Raw genomic sequence first — 21,844 nt, 5'->3', positions numbered from 1 at the left:
CCAGTTTGCCCTTTCAATGGTATTTTGTAAATGCTCTTTGGCGTAGCGCCTAAAAATAAATTCGGATTTGAAGAGGAGTTGGGGAAATTTATTTCACAGACCCGTAGAAAGTAAATCTTACAAATTTTAAGGAAAGAATAAAAGGCTGAGATACAATGTGCCGTACAGCTGATATTTGTACCATCTCTTGGTGCAGCCTCGCTCCTCCCTCGCTCCGTGGTTGACTGTTTGTGGGATACCGCTGTGCCCAATTTTCGACCACAAAATATAGTATACAGTCAACCCATTTTACAATATATTCTTTGAAGCGCTTTGAGACTTCTCAACGACATGATAAGGCGCTATATCAAATGCAAGGATTATTATTATTATTTAATTCGCTCTTGTACTCTCACCATGTTCATCCAACTGTACATGTGTTCCTTCCGCTTCACACGTACTCAATACCTGTGGTGCCAAGGATAAAGAGATGAAGGTGAAAGAATTTAAAGTATTTGATGTTGAATTCTTGTAAGTTGTGTTTCAATTTGCATTTAACACTTGCATTACCGCCCCATAGTCATCACATAGCTAGTAGCCTTGCTGCCTTGTTGCACCAATTCCTCAATGAGCCTAAAATCTTCTGTTCCCCCCAAAATTTTAGTTTCTTATTTTTGTTAAAAAAAAGTAATGTGACTGTTGACGTGTGCTGTGTAATGTTGTGCATAACTCTAGGTGTTTATGGGTGTTCCGCATATCTTCAAGACGTCTCAAAGTGCTTCACAGAATATACTGTAAAGTGAATTGACTGTATTTTGTGGATGAAATGCGGTAGCCAATTCTGCACAGCAGTGTCCCACAAACAGTCTTGGATAGAGTGACCAAATTATTATTATTTTGAAAGGATTATTATCCCTGGAAAAGTGATCTGCTAATTGACTAACAATTGGGTTCCTACTTACTGCTAAGTGACCAGAGGAGTATGGAGTAAGGAAGCTTGCCCAATGTTTCACCCTGCCCGGGAATCGAACCCAGGTCTCTCGCTTGTGAGGCGAGTGCTCTAACCACTGAGTCACTTGTAGGCAGTTCTCCCTGTGTTATGGGACTGTAATGCAAGCCTGAGCTGGTCTGAGCTGTGCTAAGTACATGCATCTGTTTGAGTCGTGCTCTCGTGTGCAACAGATGTTACCTGAAGAACACAATGAAGCCCTCAAGGGAGGAGCTTTAAGTTCTGAATGCACAGCAGTAGCCAGTCCTAAAGTCATTGGAAGAGTGGGCTCTAATCTCTGGCTCCACAGACAATATCTGATTAACTGAATGCAGGGAGAAGGTCAAGTGCCAGTTAATCCTCACTAGACAATCGCTGGTTCATTTGGCTTCATGTCTGGGCTGGGCATTTTGAGCCTGCTGTGACTGTTGCCAATGATGGAGATTATATTATAGTTATTTAGAGCTAGAATAAATGGTAACTTCAAATGTGATGCTTCTCATTTTTGGCTTGCCTCTCACCAGTAGGGGCTCCTCTGTGCTCCCATTTTCTCATTACAGCATTAAGCTGTTCGTTAAATGAGTCCAAGAACCTTGACCACCTATCCTGGAAAACCTTTTCCAGCTGTTGACTTCTCCTCTGTGCAAAGAAATACTTCCTCTTGTCAGCCCTTCACACTTGCCCTTCATGCCTAAGCCTGTGTGCATTTGTCCAGCTGCCTCAGCACACACTGGTTTGCCACTCCATCTGGAGTTGAGGTACAGATCAGCCACGATCTAATAGAATGGTGGAACGGGCTCGAGGGGCTGAATAACCTACTCCTGTTCCTATCTTCGTGTTGCCTTCAAAACCATGCTTTAGAGTCACAGAGCATCAGTGTTTCAGTGTGACTCCCATTCCAGAGTCTAGCCTCGCTTCTCTGCTAACTGATCACATCAGACTGCTAATCTGTGGGAACTTGGAAACATCCCTGCGGGTTGTGATCCACGAGTGGGGTAAGCATTGATTCCTGTCTGCGTTAATGCTCTAAACCCTGCCGTGCCTCTGTGAGGAGAACCGCTGTGCTGATTTGCTTATGCCAGTGCATTCAACCTCATCAACTGCAGTGTGGGCTGTATCGCCACAGGCCTGCAGGATACGTGTGCAAACGCAGTGAGAGGGAAACAATGTGCTAGAGAGGGAGTTATTTCCGTCTGAAATAAGGAATTCAGCTCTGTTCTGACAGCTCTTTAAAGTGAGTTCCAGGTTTCCTCTTTACATGCTCCCAAACTGTTGTTGCTCCTGACCGAGGCTCTACCACTCTTCTGCAATAACTAGGTCCATTCTGTAGTTATTCTGTATCTGTATTGTTTTGCCCACAAAATATACAGTCAATCTGCTTTACAGTATATCCCGTGAAGCGCTTGAGATGTCTCAACGACGTGGTAAGATGTTATATCAAATGCAAGGATGATTAATATCTCTTAATTAAGAAATTAATTTTGTGGCAATAATTCCCAGGAACTCTGCTTCAGTGGGATCATTTTCAGAGTTGGGTTCCCTCGAGTTGGACCGACCCATTTCTAGTTACCAGAGGGAGTCTCCCTTCGGATTTCCTGATTATGAAATCCCACGAAGAAATGTCGCAAAATATCTCCGGGCTGTGCAGGAACATGCCTCGATCTTGGAGCAACAGCTTGCCAGCCCCACAGTTGGATGCACACATTGAAATCAATATCTCATATCTCACTCTCTAAGTTGGATCCTATTTCTAAAACTTTATTCAATGTAACCCATTTTGCAGCCCTTCCTGCTGCACAATAATAATAATAATCCTTGCATTTGATATAGAGCCTTATAACAACAGCAATTTGCATTTATATAGCGCCTTGCGTGCAGGATAGTGTCCCATCACATCTTTGAGCTCTTCACAGAATATACTGTAAAGTGGATTGTCTGTGTATTTTGTGGGTGAAACACAGCAGCCAATTGCGCACAGCAGTGTTCCACAAACAGTCGTGGATTGAGTGACCACATTTTTAAAAAAAATTTGGAGGGATTATTATGCCCTGGAAAGCGATCTGCCAATCAACTAACGACGGGTTCCTACTTACTGCTGGTAAACAAAGGCATGTGGAGTAAGGAAACTCACCTAAGGTTTTGCCCCACACGGGAATCGAATCTGGGTCCTCTCGTTTGTCAGGCGAGTTCTCTTACCACTGAGCAACAGGACTCTACAACCATTGTCTTTGTAAGTGGCCCCTGGTAGCTGTGGAACAACCCTCTCCTGGAGTGAGTTTGCAGATGCTCCCCAGTGTGATTGAACTGATCAGCAGATGGGGAAATGTCACTTTAGGTGGACTTCAAGCATTTTGCTCGTTAGCATCTCTATTGGCTGTCTGTATCAATTTTTTTCAGATATTAAGATGAAATTGCTATTTTGCAGTTCCTGTCATCGTTCTGTACTCAAATGCCTTTCATCCACTGTGAGCAATACATTACTGAAAGCAATTCGGATCCAGAGCTATTTCACTTCTATCTCAATAGACTTTGTTCAGCCATCTGTGAAAACTCGTTTTGCCTTATCGGATGCATTAATATTTCAGCATTTAAAAGCAGCCCGTTTCCTAGCGACGTGACTTTTTTTGGTGCCACTCATCCATTTATCCCGCACTACAGTCTGCAGGTGTTAATGCTCTCTCACTTCCTCTCTCTCTCTTTCTCCTCCTCCCACTTGATGTGATGAAGACTGCTGGACACTACGTTTTGTCCCTATGATCAGGGCACACGAGAATGGGCTGTGGGCAAGGGGATTGAGGTTGGAGATGATAATAATAATCTAATAAATAATCCTTGCATTTGATATAGCGCCCTATCACGTCTTCAAGACGTCTCAAAGCGCTTCACAGAATATACTGTAAAGTGTAGTGACTGTGTATTTTGTGGGCAATACAATTGTGAGTGGAGACTGTGGTGGGTGATGACACTGTTTCCTGGTTCTAACCCCTCGCTTGCCGTTGACCTCACAGACCCACCAGATAGCGTTTCTTGAAGGACATTGAATGTAGAGACCACATTGCCCACATTATGTTGGCTGTCATGGTCTTTGAACAGTCTCCTTAAACAGTCGATAATCGTAATAAATTTGTATCAGATGGTGTTGATGGTCTTGTATTGGTGAACATTTAGTTTATCCATTGCTTTATTTTAGAAAATTCAGCCTAGGTAATATGGAGGTGCTTTTGGTACAGGTGTCAGCTTAACAACAACAACTTGCATTTATATAGTGCGCTTCACGCGGGGCAGTGTCTCAGAGCGCTTAAATAATAAAGGTGCACAGAGAATGTGTTAGACTTGGAGAGAAAATGCCCTGGTTATTTACCTCGTCTGTTCTAACTCTTTAGGTAACCTGGTCAGGATACCAGAACCGCTTGGCTTTAGACCCGAGGCTGGTGGCTCGGCAGGCGACCGTGGCCTACAATCTCAGCCTGTTACAGCCCCACGGTCGCCTTTCTCCCGGGCCCTACAGTGTGGACACATCATCCCAGGATCTGGAGCACAGCAAATCTGGTGGGTAATGGCTGGAAACCACACACCCGCTGGGTGGGTTCCCTTTTACAGGTTAGGTGCCCACCACGCTTAAGTCTCCAAACCAAGCTGCGAATTCCATTCATCCCACCTACACATAGATTGTTGGAATGGGATGCACACTCTCTCTCTCCCTGGAGTCATCGGCAGGCCTTGGATGTTTGTCATGGCGTTGTTCAAGATGATGCTGTGTTCGTTGGCAATGTGCTTTTTATTTTCTTGGGCATGTGGATAAATCAGTTTCGATTGAAGAGTGCCTTTTGGTGTATTGCATATTGATTCTGAGTCTCTTAAATTTATATATATATACGTATATTATATGCCACTTTCATGAAAAATGTAAGTCTTTGTTTCAGTTTGGTTGAGAGCTGACTCTGAGTCATGGCGTTAATAAAGTAGTCTATACGTATTCACCTGTCAATTGCAAGGACACCTTTACCATTCAAATGAAAAAGCTTTACACCAGACTTTGGGTACGTTAATTTCTATGGAAACGTAATTTGTCTGAAATTAGTCAGAAGTTTTTTTTTAATAGTGAGGCAATGAGTGTTTGGACCACTGGTCTGAGGGGATTTCATGGGAATTATCAAATCATATTGCTGTTAGACCATGGCAAGAGCTCAGTCAACCCATCAGGCCAGCTACACCAATTTATTTCAACATGGCAGATCCTTAATTTCATTTACCTCCTTTTTTCCCCCCAACCGCCTTAACACCCTTACTTCCCAAGTCTCCATCTATCTAAATAATAATCCTTAATAATCCTTGCATTTGATATAGCGCTTTTCACGTCGGGAGGACGTCCCAAAGTGCTTCACAGAATATACTGTAAAGTGAATTGACTGTATATTTGTGGGTGAACTAGGCAGCCAATTGCGCATAGCAATGTCCCACAAACAGTCGTAGATTGAAAATGACCAATTTATTATTGTTATCTCCCTTTTAAATGTCCCAATTGAGAAAATACATTGGTCTTTTTGCCTATTGAGCTGATAGCATCCAGCAGGTGCTGGCCAGTTTATCCTGTCACCAATTTGCCCAAATGTGATGACCATATTTGAAGTAGGTACATCATCACAGTGAAGCCCACAGAAGCCCACACTCAAACATCTCTGGCTTGAGGCAAAAAATCAGAAAGGCTTGTGTTTTGTGCATAAAGCAGTCATTGCAATGACTAGACCAAGCTATCAGCAAATGATCCCTTCTCATTGGGAAGATCATCAGAGGTTTGGGTGAACCATCCGAACTCTAGAATCCCCACCCATCAGTTTCCAGTCACTGTATCACACTCTCTTTAAATTGAGTCCCAGCATTCTGGGCTCAAACACCAGTTGGTAAGTGGAAGGAGAACTTCCATTCATTATTTGTGGAAGAGCTCTAGAGGCAGAAAGAGTCAACTTGTATCTGCTGATCAGAGACGTAATACGTGCAGCTGTGAGAAACCAAACACCGTGATTTCCTGTCTGCAGCAGTCAGTCCAGCTGAAAGTGTAGCTAGTTGAAAATGTGGTGAACAGACACTTTTTCTTGACGTATTTTTATGCCTCACTTTCAGGTAGAGAAAGAATGACATCCCGATCGGATGTGGGTTCGTTTTGGGCTCCGGGCAGAAAGAACACTGATGTGAGAGAAAAGGTAGCTTTGCATGTTTAACTTGTAAATCCTGCTTAACATGAAAGGCGGAGGAGAAGCTACCTGGTTCTGTTTCCCGGCCGTGGGTTAGGAAAATAATTATGCCGGGGAAGTGTGGCTTTTAGGTCGACCACATGTTAGCATGTGCCACGTCCTCTGATTCTCAACTGGTGTCACTACTGAGCCCAGGTCAGACCAGCACTTCTCATTGCCTGGGAAAGGACTAAAAGTAAGTTGTTTGTCTGCTCCTATTTTAATGCATGTTGCTATGGCTATTCCCCTCAGGGATGCACATGGATAAGAACATAAGAATTTTGCTATCGAAAGAAGACCAAGGTCCATTCAGTTCACCTTCCACCATTGTGGCAATCGCTTGATTATACACTGTATCCCCAGATATTATTTTCTAATAGAAATCTATCTAATTTGTTCTTGAAACTTACGACACTTTCTGCTAACTCCATCTCCCCAGGGAGTCTGTTCTCTCTCCCTCTCTGAGCACCTCCGTGTGATTTCCTGTTTTTTTCCCCTCCTCGCTTTCAGGTACAAGCTGGAGCGGTGTGGTTTTCTGACCATTCCATGAACATGGGCTCCACTGTCAAGTACAGCCCCAGCCACCATCACGTTCACGAGCAGATGTACACTTCACAACAAAGCTTCTGCTTGCAAAGCATTCAGCCGTCCAACAGACCCTTTAGCCACCAGAATCTGGGTAGTCCTCAGAAACGCTTCTCTATCCCTCAGCTTTCTCCTGGACAACTTTCAGGACACGATCGTTACGTCCAGACCCAGACTTCACTGCCCCCTACGTTTGAGAACAGCAGCCGAAGCCAACTCTCCCCACACCTCGGGCTCCATCACCAGTTCCCAGCCTCAACGTCGAGCCTGACCAACCTCTCCAAACACCACGCAGCCCAGCGCCTCCACTTCCTTCATGCTGCTGATGGTGACCGGATCTTTCATGGGCAAGCACTCTTGGGTAAGTCTCTAACCCTAAATGCTATCACTGAAGCAGGTGTTAAATCCCTTCCAAAAGTTCTCCTCGACGAGCCAAGGACATGTGCACACAAGATGAACTGAAACCCTTGTTGAATTAGAGAGTGGCGATGCATTCAAGAGGAAGTTAGACCTTCACAGGAGGGAGGGGAATAGAAAGGTCTGAGAGGGTCATTCATTTCTTCCTGCCCTCCACCCCTCCTAATCCCAGCTCCCACCTCGGGGAGCAAATCCTTGACTGTCCAGCGCCTTGGGATGTCCTCCCAACATGAGAGGGAGTAAGGGCCAGTGGGACTGTAGAGCAATTATAAATTAGAACAGACAATCAACAACAACAAATTACATTTCTATAGCACCTTTTATGACGGGAAAATCATCCCAAGGTGCTGGATAGTCAAGGAATTTCCCCCGAGGTGGGGATTGGGATTAGGAGGGGTGGAGGGCAGGGAGGGAGGGAAGATATGAATGAAAATAAAGTGCTTCACCAAGTGAAGCTGAGATCTAATTGGTTGAACTCGATCCAGGACCTAATTTTCGGTGTTGAAGGTGCTATTTATATTGGATCCCTTCAAATTTTCAAGGTTGAGTTGGATAGATTTTTGTGAGGTCAAGGTATCAAGGGATATGGGACAAGGGTGGGTTAGGGTTGAGGTACAGATCAGCCATGATCTTATAGAATGCCGGAACAGGCTCGAGGGGCTGAATGGCCTTCTCCTGTACCTATGTTCTTATATATTGTGATCATTATTTGGCAACCGAGGTGACGAGGTCTCTATTACTAGGAACAGCCAATTCCTTGCTGAAGGCAGATGTGCAGAAGACAAACCGATTCCATTCCAGACTGGGTCAGTGGACTGAGCACGGCTCCTCACACCCAGTACACGAGCTGGTGAGCTGCGGCATTGCTCTACATTCCTCCAACGCCCATAAAGCCCTGCTCCAGGAGTACCGCACCTCCAAGTTCAGCCTGCAGTCTCCCTATAGCCAGATGGGGGAATTGTACGGAGACATCCCAATATTCCCTCACAAGAGGTAAGTGTGCTCCCAGGATTGCATTCCCCACTCCCTCCCAGAACTTTCCAAGCCATGTGTAATAACCAGGCTGCTAACGTACTCCCAGGCTTCAAGTCACGGCACTCTGTCCAGCTGATGGAAATGTGAGAGAGAGGGTCTGACTCATTGTCTGACTTTCCCCCATGTGGAGACGCACTCTGATCTCTACTTCTGTTATGTGTTACTGCTGGGACCAAGAGCTCACTCTGTGTGGAACAGAGAGCAGGACCTGTACCTGACCACAGCATGCTGTGGATGGGAGCAGGGGCTCTCTGTTGCTTTCCAAGCCTGTTTTATTCCTACGTCAGTACATCCCTGTGTAATCCCTCTGCTCAGCAGGCTCCACCAACAGGGGTCAGGCCTTTTGCCTCTCTGTCCCTACCCTATGAAACTCCATCCCACAGTCCCTTCACCTCGCTCCCTCCCTTGCCTCCTTCAAGGCACATCTCAAGACCCTCCTCTTCGACCGCGCATCTGCAAGGTGTTATATAAATACAAGTTATTGTTATAGTAATGATAATCCTTGCATTTGATATGGCACTTTATCACGTCGTTGAGACGTCCCAAAGTGATACACAGAATATACTGTAAAGTGCGGTGACTTTGTGGGCAAATCGCGTCAGCCAATTGCTCACAGCAGTGTCCCATGAACGGTTGTGGATTGACTGATCAAATTAATTTTACTATTTATTTTTATTATTATTACCCCCGGAGAGTGATCCACCAACCAACTAATAACTGGGTTCCGATTACCCGGAGTCCTGTAGCTCAGTGGTTAGAGCACTCGCTTTGCAAGTGAGAGACCTGAGTTCAATTCCAGGCAGGGCGAAACCTTGGGCAAGTTTCCTTACTCCACACAGAGCCTAATAATAATCCCTCCAAAAAAACAAAAACAATAATAAATTGGTCATTTTCAATCTACGGCTGTTTGTGGGACATTGCTGTGCGCAATTGGCTGCCGCGTTCGCCCACAAATATACAGTCAATTCACTCTACAGTGTGTTCTGTGATGTGCTTTGGGACGTCCTCCCGACGTGAAAAGCGCTATATCAAATGCAAGGATCATTATTATTATTACCCCCGAGGTGTGTGGTGTTAGGAAACTTGCTTAATGTTTTGCCCTGCCCGGGAATCGAACCCTGGTCCTCTCGCTTTTGAATGCAGTCTTTAGACTAGATTTTTCATGTACACATTGCCTGCCTGCTGTATTTTACTTGTACATGTTAAGCTTACAAGGTTTTTATTATCTTGTACCTCAGCACAGAGCAGCCTTCAGCCTGGAACCTGCCTCTGAGCCCTGAACTCTCAGAGATTCCTCCTCAATCTCGACTCCTTCAGTATTGCCAAACGCAGCTCCACAGCACGGCTCCACAGAACATGCCCCACTTCTGCGACCAGATTATGAAAGACCCTCGGAAATACCCCCAGCATGGCCTTTATCCCTTTCCCTCGGCAGAACTGCCCCCAAACAGCTGCCACCCTTTCCACGTGCAGCCCCCTCCATTCGCGGACTACAGCCAGTGCTCCCACACTCCTCTCCAGCATCAATACAGGAGGCCACACTCTCCGGACAGCTTAGAGGACTACAGGAGGCCTCACTCTCCGGAGGGGTTGGACGATCACACACTGGAACCTCTGGGGCCCAGCCCCAACACCAGCTCCTCAGTGTTAAACAGTGAGGCCTATCCCAGTCTCCACTACCAGCAGCAGTCAGACAGATCCTACCGATCCGGCCTCAGCCCCAAGTCGTTTCAAGCAGTCAGTGAGGTATGTACTGCTCTCCTCTTGCAGGTCAATCCCATGTTCAGCTCAGCTCCTGACTTGGAGTGAATGTTTCTCAAATGTTAAAGGTTCTGTGTTTTTGGGGAGAAATTATATTGAAAAAACCTGCGGCGTTTCTTCACATGTTGCAGTGGGAAGTCATTTGAAATGTGGCCACAGGTCCCTGTCCCAGCCCTGGCTCTAGCCACCAACCCAGACAGGTAATGGTGCTGATGAGAAAGCCAGTGGCTGCTGATATCTGAGTTGAACAAAGTTTGAGGTGGATATATGAGCTTGTTGGTACTCACTTAACAGAGAAAGGCCATTGGTTCGGAGCTGAAAGTTGAGGCTGACTTAGAGCATTAGCTTCTCCTCAGGGCTCCCGACACCCGGGGTGCGTTTCGAGCAGCTGCTAATTCTGGAAGATCTGAATAAATTGACTTTTCGAAATGATGTACCTGGCTGCTGTGCTGTGTAGCATGTGGATTAAGTTTGTAAACTGCTTCACGTGAAAGAGAACCTTAAGCTTTTGACAGCGCAATTAGAGTAACGTCAGAGGCTTGTAAGTCAGAAGAAGCCAGCATTACGCAGTTTTCCGCAGTTCATAAAGAGAGCTGCATTCCAAATTAATATGGTATTAAAGCGACTCCCCAAATTCTGCTCTGTCTCAAATCAAAAGGCGTTAGTTTCGTGGTTAAATTCAAGAAGGGCTTTGGATACCAAGTTCCCAACTGTATAAAGTCAAACTTTTGTCATTTGCTGTTTGTTTTTCACTACAAAAAAAACAACTTGCATATAATAATAATAATAATGATGTTAATAGTTTTGAGATCCATTATTTTGGGAATCTGGAGTACAAAGAAAAATTCTATTGTACAAACTGTGAGGCTATTTTTGGTCCTGTACACTCTGACTGAGTGTAGACATACTGCCGCGTACGGAGGTTAATGTTCACAGACAGACAGAAACCACTACAGGTGCCAACCCTGGCACGCTGGCCACCTTGTGCCAAGCCACTGAAGCTGCTGTTATGCTGGCAGCAGGTGCCTTCCTTTTGTTTCACCTAGAAACTAGATTAAAATTGCACATTAATCACACCCACGTTTACACAGCGTCAGGCTGCTAGTTCTTATTCACACATCATGGTGTGTTTGTTTAGTTAACCTGACTGCGCTCACATGGCATCTTTCCCACTTGGGACTGAGATTAGAGATGTCAAGTACTGCCACGTACTTGTCTGTCACAGGATGCTTTCCACTTTAATGTTCTACCTGGATCCTATCCTCCTGGAGGTGGGTGGTGGGGGGTGGTGAACTGTAACAATAACAACAACAAATTGCATTTAAATAGAATCTTTCATGTCAGGAGGACCAAACCACACACCAATAACAGTGTGATGGTCCAGGAGGGAGGCTTGTAACTTCCAGGAATGCAGATCACATTTTGTGCTAAATACCGTTAGTGTTTGCTATGGGATGCATAAACATAATAATCTTTGCATTTGATATGGCGCCGTATCATGTCTTCTAGACGTCTCAAAGTGCTTCACAGAATATACTGTAAAGTGAATTGACTATATTTTGTGGATGAACTGTCTGTAATGGTTTGTCGGCAGGACATTTGCTTTAATGCAAAATATGCTTATTGTGACAGCTGGTTCTGAAGATACTGAACAGCAGCCTTAATTATGTTAATTTGCTCATATATTTTCAGACAGACAGCAATCTTCCAATTACTTTCCAATTCTCATCCACTGTCTTGCTTGAAAATGAATCAGTATGGAATAATTAAACCAATTTCAAGATTTTTTTTGGACCAAATAAAGAGCAAATTGGTCTCACTGCTGACTGTGTGTTACCCCTTAGTGACGGACGGTGTCTCTGTCCAGGGCCTCTCTGCTTTGGGATGCGGAACCACAAGACCCAGGGGCTTCCTGCACACCCATCCCCTGCTGGCCATTGTTGTCTGCAAGAATGTTTCTCTGTATTTTCCAGCTCGTGTGCAACTGTTTGCCACGTTTCGCCCACAAAATACAGTCAATCCACTTTACAGTACATCCTGTGAAGTGCTTTGAGACGTCTCAACAACGTGATAAGTATCCAGCCTCAGCAGCCAGCACTCCCAGGTCAGCGACAGATTCAATAATAATAATAATCCTTGCATTTGATATAGTGCCTTATCACGTCTTTGAGACGTCTCAAAGCGCTTCACAGAATATACTGTAAAGTGGATTGACTGTATATTTTGTGGACTGCATTGTGTAAAGCTCCCTCTACACTGTGTGTCTACATTACCAGGTCAGGGTTAGAGACACAGTAACGCTCCCTCTACACTGTCCGTGTATTATTATTATTAAAGAGGCAAACAGAACCAGCATGAAGGTAGGCTTGTGCTGAGCATTCCAGTGCTCACAATGCAGAACGTGTTCAGATCACACTGATGCACAGACCATGGGATAAGCTTCAGAGCTTTGACAGCACAGAACAAATATTTTTTAGAACTCTTGACCTTTGCTGATTTAGGAGAAAAAAGCGAGTGAGTTTGTGGCTGCCAAGCAGTGGTCCCTCAGCCCTTCCACTTCTCTGAAAAGGTCAAGGCACAGAGCACATAACCTTTAAGAAAGCTGATCTACTTGACATATTACCTGCACCTGTTCAACCTTTGATTGTCTTGAGTCGTGTGGAAGGGTCAAAACAAACAGCCGTTTTGCAGTGCTTTATCACACAGTGTAGGTTAGAGGTTTACTCTATCTAACCTGTGCTGTCGCTCACCTGGGAGTGTGGACGGGCGGTTTAGAAGGAGCTTTACCCTGTATCTCTTCAGCTCCTTGGGATGTGAGTGATATACATGGAGACTGTGCAGGGAGTTTTACTGTGTAACTAACCCTGACCTGGGAGCGTGGACGCACGGTGTAGAGGGAGCTTTACTGTGTCTCTAATCTGTGCTGTCACTGAGCTGGGAGTGCTGGCTGCTGAGACAGGATATTAAAGCTAGTGGTGATACCTCTTACACATGCTGCAGAGTGAGCTGCAGTATGAAGTGATTATAAAATGTCTGTTTTTATGCGTGCCCCTGATTGTGCTGATCTTGCTATTTCAGTCTGAAGTTAGAGTATCTGGCCGGCCGCTATACCAGAGGCAATCAGCCCCCAGCCCCCAGGAAGCGTCATCTGTAGAGAGCAGCAGGGGACCGAGTCCGTACTGCAGCCCAAGCCAGCGGCTGTCTCCTGTGGCTGCTGGACAGCTGCCTGTGGGAGACCTAGAGGAAGAAACATACAACCCCATCAGCTGTTACAGCGCCCAGTCTCCTTCCTTAAGTCCAGAAGGAGTGTTGTACAATGGGCACCTTGTACCCGGTATTTGCCTGTTTGCCTGACATAATATTGTTTTTATTTGGGAAATTATATTTAATTTGTGTAATCCTGAAATCTTATGTATGGGGGGGCTGGTGTGTGGGTGGGTGGTGGGGGAGGCGGTGGGGCTGGTGTGTGTGGGGGGGGCTGGTGTGTGTGGGGGGGTGGGTCTCGTGCCCCTGGTTGCTGGAATTTAAACCCACTACCTTTTGGCTCAGGGCAGAGAGAGAGAGAGAGAGTGCCACTAACTGAACCAGGCTGCTACCTGTTCTGTAAATAGTTTGTGTTGTGAAAGGAGGCAGCTGAAGGAGGGAGGGAAGGAGGCAGGGAGGGAGGGAGCCAGGGAGGGAAGGAGGCAGGGAGGGAGGGAAGGAGGCAGTCAGGCAGGGAGGGAGGTCACACAAAGTGATTGTTTCAGAGTGGGTGTCAAATGTAAGAATTATAATTGACGATAAAATCGAGCATTGGTTCTCTCTGAAAGCTCCAGCACGGCCTCGGGTTTAAGAGTAAAAACACTTTTTCTCTGCCTCTCTTTAGGACAAAACTCTCCAAGTGTCGAGGCCGAGGAGATCGCGAGCTGTAATGGGAGCAGTTCTGTCCTCACGCCTCCGGGACCCCCGACCAAAGCCCTGCACTTCCAGAGCCCTCCCAAGTGCTCAGAGGCCAAACACTTGGTATCTTACGCCAGCGTTGTTCGAGCAGCACCGAAAGCGAGATTGCAGTCCCCCTCCGAGCCAGACAGGAAGCCTGTGGACCCTATTTCTATATTGCAGGACCTGAGTAAGAGGTCCTCCTTGAACGACAGTGGCTACTACTCTTATTTCCAATAACCCAAGTAGCACATTTTGATCAGTTGGTTTCATTTAAAGACGCACTTTTCATTATTTTTTTCTTTCGAGGCACAGAATCGCTTTACTTTAGGGACGTTCTTTTTGTAACGAGATGTTATTACGTGCACTTAAAAAAAAAAAGAAATATTTAAAGAAATATTTATATAGATGCTATATTGGGACACGTAGAAAGGTGTCGTTTCTGGAAAAATGATTCTTTTTACAAGAGCTTCTCATTCCCTGCTTATTTGCACATCTCTCGGACGCAACCAGATTATTCTTTTTGACAATGACAGAAATTGTGGTCGGGTTTGTGTGTGTGTGTGTGTGTGGGTAGGGGTGGGTGGGGGGGAGGAGGGGGGTTACTTTGGGGAAGGGGAGGGGTGTAGTGGGAGAGACCAACGTTCTTTTTTATTTCTGTGTTGTTGAGTTTTTCGTGGTACACTGAGTGTGAAGTGACTGTCGCTAGTTCCCTTAGCAAATAATCTCCAGCAGCACCGAGTATCCTGGGTGGTGGCTCAGGAGAGCATTGAGCCCCATTAACAATATTGCAGGTCTTGGAAGGATGTGCAGAAAGCATTGTGAGAGAGAAACACAAGACCATCACTAGCTCTCAGTTACTTCAGTGACTCCATCTTCAGTGCGTTTTGTGTCTGAAGCTCGTGTTAGGGACCGGCTCTCTTCCATGATGGAGATGCACCTTGTGAAAGCGCGATGGCTTCACACACTTTCACAGCTGGTCTCTTTATTTTGGGCTCCTGTTTGAAGTTGCACATTACAAAGCCTGTAGTGTTCCTGCATTCTGTTTGTGTAGGTGATTATTGAATATGGTATTTAAAACAAATTCACTCACATCCAATGTCTGTGGCTACTGTACCTTTCGGTTGCTAAGCTATTGCTGTGATTTCTTATGGGTCATATCTAACGTGGAACATGGCCTTTCTTTCTCGGAACCTTGACTCGTTCTCTGTTGTGTAGAGAGAGCCTCATCCAGCACAGAGCCACACATGTGGCCAACTCCAGATCATCAGCGCTTAAAATCCCTCTATTTAATTAAACAAAGCTGTGCAGAAAAGTGAACCATGAATTACATTTTGTCCATTTTGAATTTCCTTTGGCTACGATTTCAGCTATTTTTGTTTATTGTACGTAAAAAGCAACTAATTAAATATTTTGGTGAAAAAAAACCTGCTTTGTATTTTTTTAAATTCAGATCAAGTTTATATTGATTGTATTTTATTGTGGAGTCCTGTAGAGTAGTGGTTAGAGCACTCGCCTCGCGAGTGAGAGCACCTGGGTTTGATTCCTGGGCAGGGCAAAACACTGGGTAGATTTCCTTATTCCACACGCCTCTGTTCACCTGGTAGTAGGTTGTAAATCGATTGGTGGATCGCTTTTCTGGGGGTAATAATCCCTTAAAAAATAAATAATAATTTGGTCACTCAATCCACGACTGTTTGTGGGACACTGCTTTGTGCAATTGGCTGCCACGTTTCATCCACAAAATATGCAGTCAACTCGCTTTTACACTACATTCTGTGAAGCGCTTTGAGACGTCTTAAGACGTGATAAGGCGCTATATCAAATGCGATGATTATTATTATTTGAAGAAGCCAGCGATGGCTGCCAAGCCTGCAGGATGTCAATTGAGCTGGGATGTTCCAAGTACCATGATTACTATTTTTAAGATTCTAAAAGGACGGGATAGTGTAGACCATGATGAGATGTTTCATCTTGTTCTGGATGAGGGCTAACTTTCTCCAGTTTAATGTCAACAAGACCGAGACCCTCCTGCTTGGCTCCTGTCATACCTCGGGCCCTGATAGCATCACCCTTCATGGATGCACTCTACACCTCACGGAGCAAATACTGAACCTCGGCGTCCAGTTTGATCCTCAATTATCCTTCCCCCACATCCGTGCCATGACTCGCTCCGCCTTTCCCCATCTCCGCAACATTGCCTGTCTCCGCCAATGTCTCTCACCGCAGGCCGCTGAGACCCTCGCCCATGGATTCATCACATCCAGGCTCAACTATCAAAGTCCCTGCTTGTCGGCCTCCCCAACTCCTCCCTCCACAGGCTGCAGATCATCCACAACTCTGCAGCCCGTGTCTTCTCCTGTACCAGACTCTGTGACCCTATCACCCTCCATCCTCACCTGACTCCATTGGTTTCCCATCGCACAGAGGATACAGTTCAAGATCCTGGTCCTCACCTTCAAAGCCCTCTTATGTCCTTGCTCCTACCTATCTCTGTGATCTCCTAACCCCCTGCCAATCAGTCCGCTTCCTCAGCTCAGGAGTGTGGATGGAGTGAGGTAGGTATGCAGGAGCTTCAGTGTAGGAACATAAGTGATCCCATGCTATAGCACAGCCCTGCACCCCTCGCTCTGCCAGTGACTGATGTGGAACCAACGAATGGGAACCTTCCTCTTCCCACCCAATATGAAAGGCACCAGCAGTTTCTGCAGATTAGTTTTGAATTCCCCCCCCTCCCCGCCCCCTTCAATCACATGCCGTGTCCTCTAGTTCTACTGTTCTGGACCAGGTGAAACAGCTCATCATGGTCTACACTACACGATCTTGTTCCTTTAGAATCTAATTACATACAACCAGTTACTGCTGTACTGTACAGCACGGTGTGTGTGTGTGTGTAGAGGGTGTGTGTAGAGGGGGGGGTGAAGGGTGTTTTTGGGGAGAGGGGATACACCCAGTAATTGCTCGATAGAGGAGTTTGAAAGCTTTCAGAAAATGTGAACTTTTCATGCCGGGTAGAGAACAGAACAAGAGGCTGTAAACTAAGGACAATGGAGGTGTAGAATGTCTTCAGTAAAAAGTTGGTGGTGAAATAAAGAAACTCGAAAAGGTTTCAAACAGGATGACATGCTGAGATGGATGTGTGGACAGGACGTGTGGAAATGGATTGCAGCAAGATGAGGCTGAAAACAAATTGCCAAACTGACCGGCAGTCCCCCAAATAAAATGATTATTGCAACCAGGAGAACAATAAAATAACAACAACTTGCATTTATATAGTGTCCCTCACGCAGGCTAGTGACCCAGAGCTCAATACGCAGGTTCCAGCACCAGATGCCACGCCTGCAATTCCATAAACACTTCCAGGAGGCATCACAGCCCCGCACATGGCTGGGTATGAGAGATATTGGGAAGGAACTTGCCTCCAATCAAGGGCACTGTGCCCTCAATCCGTTTCCTTTTTAGTGGCCACTGGAGAGCAATGTGCTATTAACAGCAGTGACATCTCAACTCACTCGCTCCCAGTGAGATGTCTGAGCCGGGGAAAGTGTAGATTTCATTACCTGATAGTCCCCAAGTAGACAGACAGATTTAGAAGTGTTTTGCGATTGTCTCTATTTAATGTTATTTAACATTGAGAGACAATCTGTCGACCTGCCCCACCTCCCAGAGGAAGGAATAATTGAGCACGTTTCTCTCTTTCGGTTTGCAGGCTCAGTGCCACCTCCAGCCACCACCAAGGTAATAGAGAAATCCTAGCTGCTAGTCACCTGGTGAGGGCTCGAACCTACACTTGTCAGATTCACTTAACCAACCAGTGACTATCCACTTGGGAGTGGACAGAGGGGCAAGCGGGGACTCTTTCGGCAAGTTTAGGGACGAAACCTTAGGCAAGTTTCCTTCCTCCACACACCTCCGTTTACCTAGCAGCAAATAGGAACCCAGTTGGTAGTCGAATCGCTTTCTGGGAGTAATAATCCCTCCAAAAAAAATTAGGAAATGTGGTCACTCAATCCCCGGATGTTTGTGGGGACTCTGCTATGTGCAATTGTCTGCCGTGTTTCGCCCACAAAATACACAGTCACTCCACTTTACACAATATATTCTGTGAAGCGCTTTGAGACGTATCAATGACGTGATAAGGCGCTATATCAAATGCAAGGATGAGACACCACTCTCCCCCTCAGTCTCTTTTGCTCCAAACATTTAAATATAAGGCTAAGAAAAATCAAAGTTCATCCTGGTGACTTTATTTCCGCGTCCACTACGATTTTACATGAATCGGTGAGGTTTAATCGCTAATTCTGTGCTTTTTTTTGTTAAAGTTGCAGCTGAACTATTTTAATTTGAACTGCAGTTATTAATTCAGAACGTTAATAAAATATGAAGCATTTAACGCGAGGATTGAGTCCATTTCTTTGCACTTATAAAACCGCCCGCTCCCTGGGATGGGGGTCGTAGCGGGGGGAGAGGGGGGTGGTGGTGAGTGGGGTGGGGGTGGGAAGCATGCACGCTTTAGCTGGGGGGAGAGAGGTCACAGCAGGCTGAACCCCGACTGCTGGGGGCTGAGACCACCCCCCCCACCCACACACACACACGCACACACGAGATAAGTCTGGCCCAGTTGTTCTTGGGCAAACAGAAAAACCTTTCAGTGTCACTGAAGTTCCACGGTGGGGGGGGGGGGGAGGGAGGGGGAGGGGAACGGATTTTCCGTGGATCCCAAACCCGAGTGAGATGTTTGTTCTTTCTCTGTGTCTCTGTTGTGAAGTTGTGCAAGTAAAAGCCACCCCTCGGACTCAGGCTCAGTCACTGTTCTCTCTTTGTCCTGAGCCCCGGCTTGAGAAACGGCGGAACCTTCCCTGCGAGCGGTGCACGGCGCTTGGGTGGCCGGCCAAGTCTCTCGGCGTCTGGTTGGCGGTGCCCGGTGCCCGCTGCCCTCCGGCCGGTCACACGGGTGTGGTCCGCCTGTTGGCTGCCGCTTGGGCAGAATCCTTGGAGTCTTTGGAAAGGCAGTTGTGGACCTGCAGGAACTTGGGGTCTCTCTCGGAGCTGAGGCGGGGGCCGGGGCCGGGCACGGCTTTGGCAGGGTCTCTGGGCAGAGTGTACATGGAGATCTCGCTGGATGGCGTCGCCGCGCTGTAGCCTTTGCCGCCCACTGGGAGGCGTCCCGGGACCGGGGCTCGGTGGAGCGGGAGCTCGAGCGTCTCCGGAAGCGGTAACGGTAGCTCGGGATGCGGGCGAGCACCGAGCGCTTGAACAGGTCGGTGCGGGACGTGACTCTGAGCTGCCGGTGTTTCTCGATGTACATGTGCACCGCCAGCACCCCCACCGTCTCAGCGATCACAAAGGACAGCGCCCCGAAATAAAAGGACCATCCATACGAGTAATTGTTCTTTTTGGAATCGCTTTGCCCAGGGTCCCCGGCATTTGCCGATATGTAGACAATAATCCCTATGATGTTGCTTAAACCTGAGCGAGAGAATGAGAGACGACTTTAGTGAAAGATTCGCAAAGAGATTCACACTCCTGGGTCAGGGTTAGAGACACAGTAAAGCTCCCTCTGCAGTGTCTCAGTTGTGCCCTAACAAGATACCTGCAATGCTCCTCTGGCTCCTCTTGTTGCTTGTCTAAGGCAGAGACTGTAAACATAACTGTATCTCTGTAACGCTGTGACAGATTCATGTCTGTCTCGTCTCATTTACCCGCGACCTTTACAGTGAGTGGAGAGAGAGAGGGAGAGGAGACTTGTTGTGTCAGGCAGAGCTGAATCCTAACGAGGCCAAAAGACCAATGTTATTGCCTGTCTCTGTTTTTATAAATCAGATTTAAATTTGTGTGAAAGACGGGGCAGTGGGTTTGAGGCTGTGTGTGTGTTGGTATGTGTGTGTGTTTTTTTGTATATGCACTTGCGTGTGTGTCTCTATGTTTGTGTGTGTGTGTGGTGGGGGGGAGGTGGGGGGGAGCAAGGTGGGGCAGAAAGGGGATGGTCGAAGCTCCAGTAAATGCACAAACCTGCTGATACGAAAAAGATGCCCGAGCTGAGGACAACATTGTGTTTGCTTTTGTAGAACTCACTGGCAGCGACACAGAGACCCCCGAAGAACAGGAGACCCACACTCATTATGGGAAAGACACTGGACGAGCGGACAATCCCTGCGGAGAGATTTTGAGTCAGGACCACAGCATCCACGCCAACAGCTTGACGTTTATCATGTGAATATGTTAGAAAGGAATCACATTGCCTTGGGGTAGTTTATTTTGCCCACAAAACATTATCATTAATAATAATTATCCTTACATTTACGACTGTTTGTGGGACGCTGCTGTGTACAATTGGCTGCCGCGTTTTGCCCACAAAATACACGGTCAATTGATTTCACAGTGTATCCTGTGAAGCGCTTTGAAACGTCTCGAAGACATGATAAGGCTCTGTATCAAATGCAAGGATTATTATTAATATTATTATTAGCTCCCCTTCAGATTTCGGTCCCAAACACGTTGATACTTTTTCTCAGGAAAATAAAACATCCTTAAGTAAGGAATTATCTCTCTCCGGACTGACTTACGCAGTAAATATTCTGCTGTGTCCTGTTCATAGTCTGCATCCTCAGGGAAGTGATCAATATTCTTGCACACTCCTTTGAACGTACCTGTCAGGAAGACAATATGTAATCTGCGGCCAGGATATAGCGGGAACTGAATGCACAGCATAGAGCAAGAGAGAGAGTGGAGGACCAGAGAGAAAGAGATGGGTGGGAACCAGAGAGAAACAGAGAGAGAGGGAGAGAGAGTTAGATACCAGTTAGAGAAAGAGATGTGTGGGTACCAGAGAGAGAGGAAAGTCTCGAGCATCACATTTAAATGCTAAAACAAAATGATTTGACAGATTAAACTAGCAGTAATTTAAGGATATGATGGACTATTTTGAATCCGGTTTAAACGTGGTTTGTTTATCTGTCGAGCAGTGTCCTCTCTGCACCTCCACCCTTCCGCCCCCCACATTCCCAGGCCAGCGCCCCATGTCACTGACTGTTATATGGAGTCCTGTAGTATGTTGGTTAGAGCACTTGCCTCGCAAGCGAGAGGATCCGGGATCAATTCCCTGGCGGGACTAAACCTCCGGCAAGTTTGCTTACTCCACACGCCTATGCTTACCTACTCGATTGGTGTAATAATCTTTCAAAAGGGATAATAATTTGCTCACTCAATCCACGACTATTTGTGGGACGCTGCTGTGTGCAATTAGCTGCCACATTTCGTCCACACACAAACAAAAAACACCATCAATTCACTTCACAGTGTATCCCATGAAGCTCTTTGAGACGTCTCAACGACGTGTGAAAGCGCTATATAAAATGCAAGGATTATTATGAGAATTATGTTACTCTTGCTGAGGAGTTTGTGAGGCTCTGATGTTTTTCAGCTCATCGATGGCGTTTTGTGTGTGTGTGTGTGTGTGTGTGTGTGTGTGTATATGCGCGTGTCTCTGTGTGTGTGGGTGTGTGTGAGTCTGTTTGTGAGTGTGTGTGAGACTGTGTGTGAGTATGTGTCTCTGTGTGTATGTGTCTCTGTGTGGGTGTGTGTGTTCAGGGTTTTTGAACATTACGTAGTGAGCTGAAGCTAATGAGTTGGATGGAAACTTTGACGTGGGATGGAACTGGCTCAGGCCTGCCGGAGGCGGTTGTTGTGTCTGTGTCTCTCACAGAACCATCGGATTGTCACCTCTGCGTAAAAGGGGCTCAAGCTGCCAGATGCTGAGCTTGATGCCAGTGGCCGCTCACTCCAGCTGTGACCAGATGTTGTGCTGATCAGCGCTGGTCTCTGGGGGAGACACACAAACACAGTGCAAAGCTTTGCTTTAACCCCACGTTGGGCAGTTCCCCGATTCACCCAATACCACTTCTTATTTTGTTTTCTTATTTGTCAA

The 21,844-nt window shown here is 46.4% G+C and overlaps 2 protein-coding genes across 2 annotated transcripts in view; one reads left to right on the top strand and one right to left on the bottom strand.

Moving 5' to 3' along the window:
• Nucleotides 1-14,451, top strand: part of LOC103186620 (probable helicase with zinc finger domain) — a 78,658-nt gene extending 64,207 nt beyond the window's left edge. Inside the window, exons 23-29 of the mRNA XM_007905777.2 lie at nucleotides 4,351-4,516; nucleotides 6,089-6,168; nucleotides 6,709-7,144; nucleotides 7,944-8,193; nucleotides 9,474-9,981; nucleotides 13,075-13,330; nucleotides 13,865-14,451. Of these exons, the coding sequence (XP_007903968.1) occupies nucleotides 4,351-4,516; nucleotides 6,089-6,168; nucleotides 6,709-7,144; nucleotides 7,944-8,193; nucleotides 9,474-9,981; nucleotides 13,075-13,330; nucleotides 13,865-14,157 (1,989 nt within the window). The 3' untranslated portion in view covers nucleotides 14,158-14,451. The remainder of the gene's footprint in view (nucleotides 1-4,350; nucleotides 4,517-6,088; nucleotides 6,169-6,708; nucleotides 7,145-7,943; nucleotides 8,194-9,473; nucleotides 9,982-13,074; nucleotides 13,331-13,864) is intronic.
• A 4,373-nt stretch (nucleotides 14,452-18,824) lies between these two features.
• The window catches only part of LOC103186647 (voltage-dependent calcium channel gamma-2 subunit), a 5,175-nt gene continuing 2,155 nt past the window's right edge, over nucleotides 18,825-21,844 (bottom strand). Inside the window, 5 exon segments of the mRNA XM_042341157.1 lie at nucleotides 18,825-19,078; nucleotides 19,081-19,386; nucleotides 19,930-20,070; nucleotides 20,484-20,567; nucleotides 21,621-21,738. Of these exon segments, the coding sequence (XP_042197091.1) occupies nucleotides 18,864-19,078; nucleotides 19,081-19,386; nucleotides 19,930-20,070; nucleotides 20,484-20,567; nucleotides 21,621-21,738 (864 nt within the window). The 3' untranslated portion in view covers nucleotides 18,825-18,863.

Source organism: Callorhinchus milii, unplaced genomic scaffold (genome assembly GCF_018977255.1).
Source record: "Callorhinchus milii isolate IMCB2004 unplaced genomic scaffold, IMCB_Cmil_1.0 Scaffold16, whole genome shotgun sequence".
Classification (NCBI taxonomy): domain Eukaryota; kingdom Metazoa; phylum Chordata; class Chondrichthyes; order Chimaeriformes; family Callorhinchidae; genus Callorhinchus; species Callorhinchus milii.
Note: the sequence above shows the minus strand (reverse complement) of the source record. Positions and strands in the feature narration are given on the sequence as shown.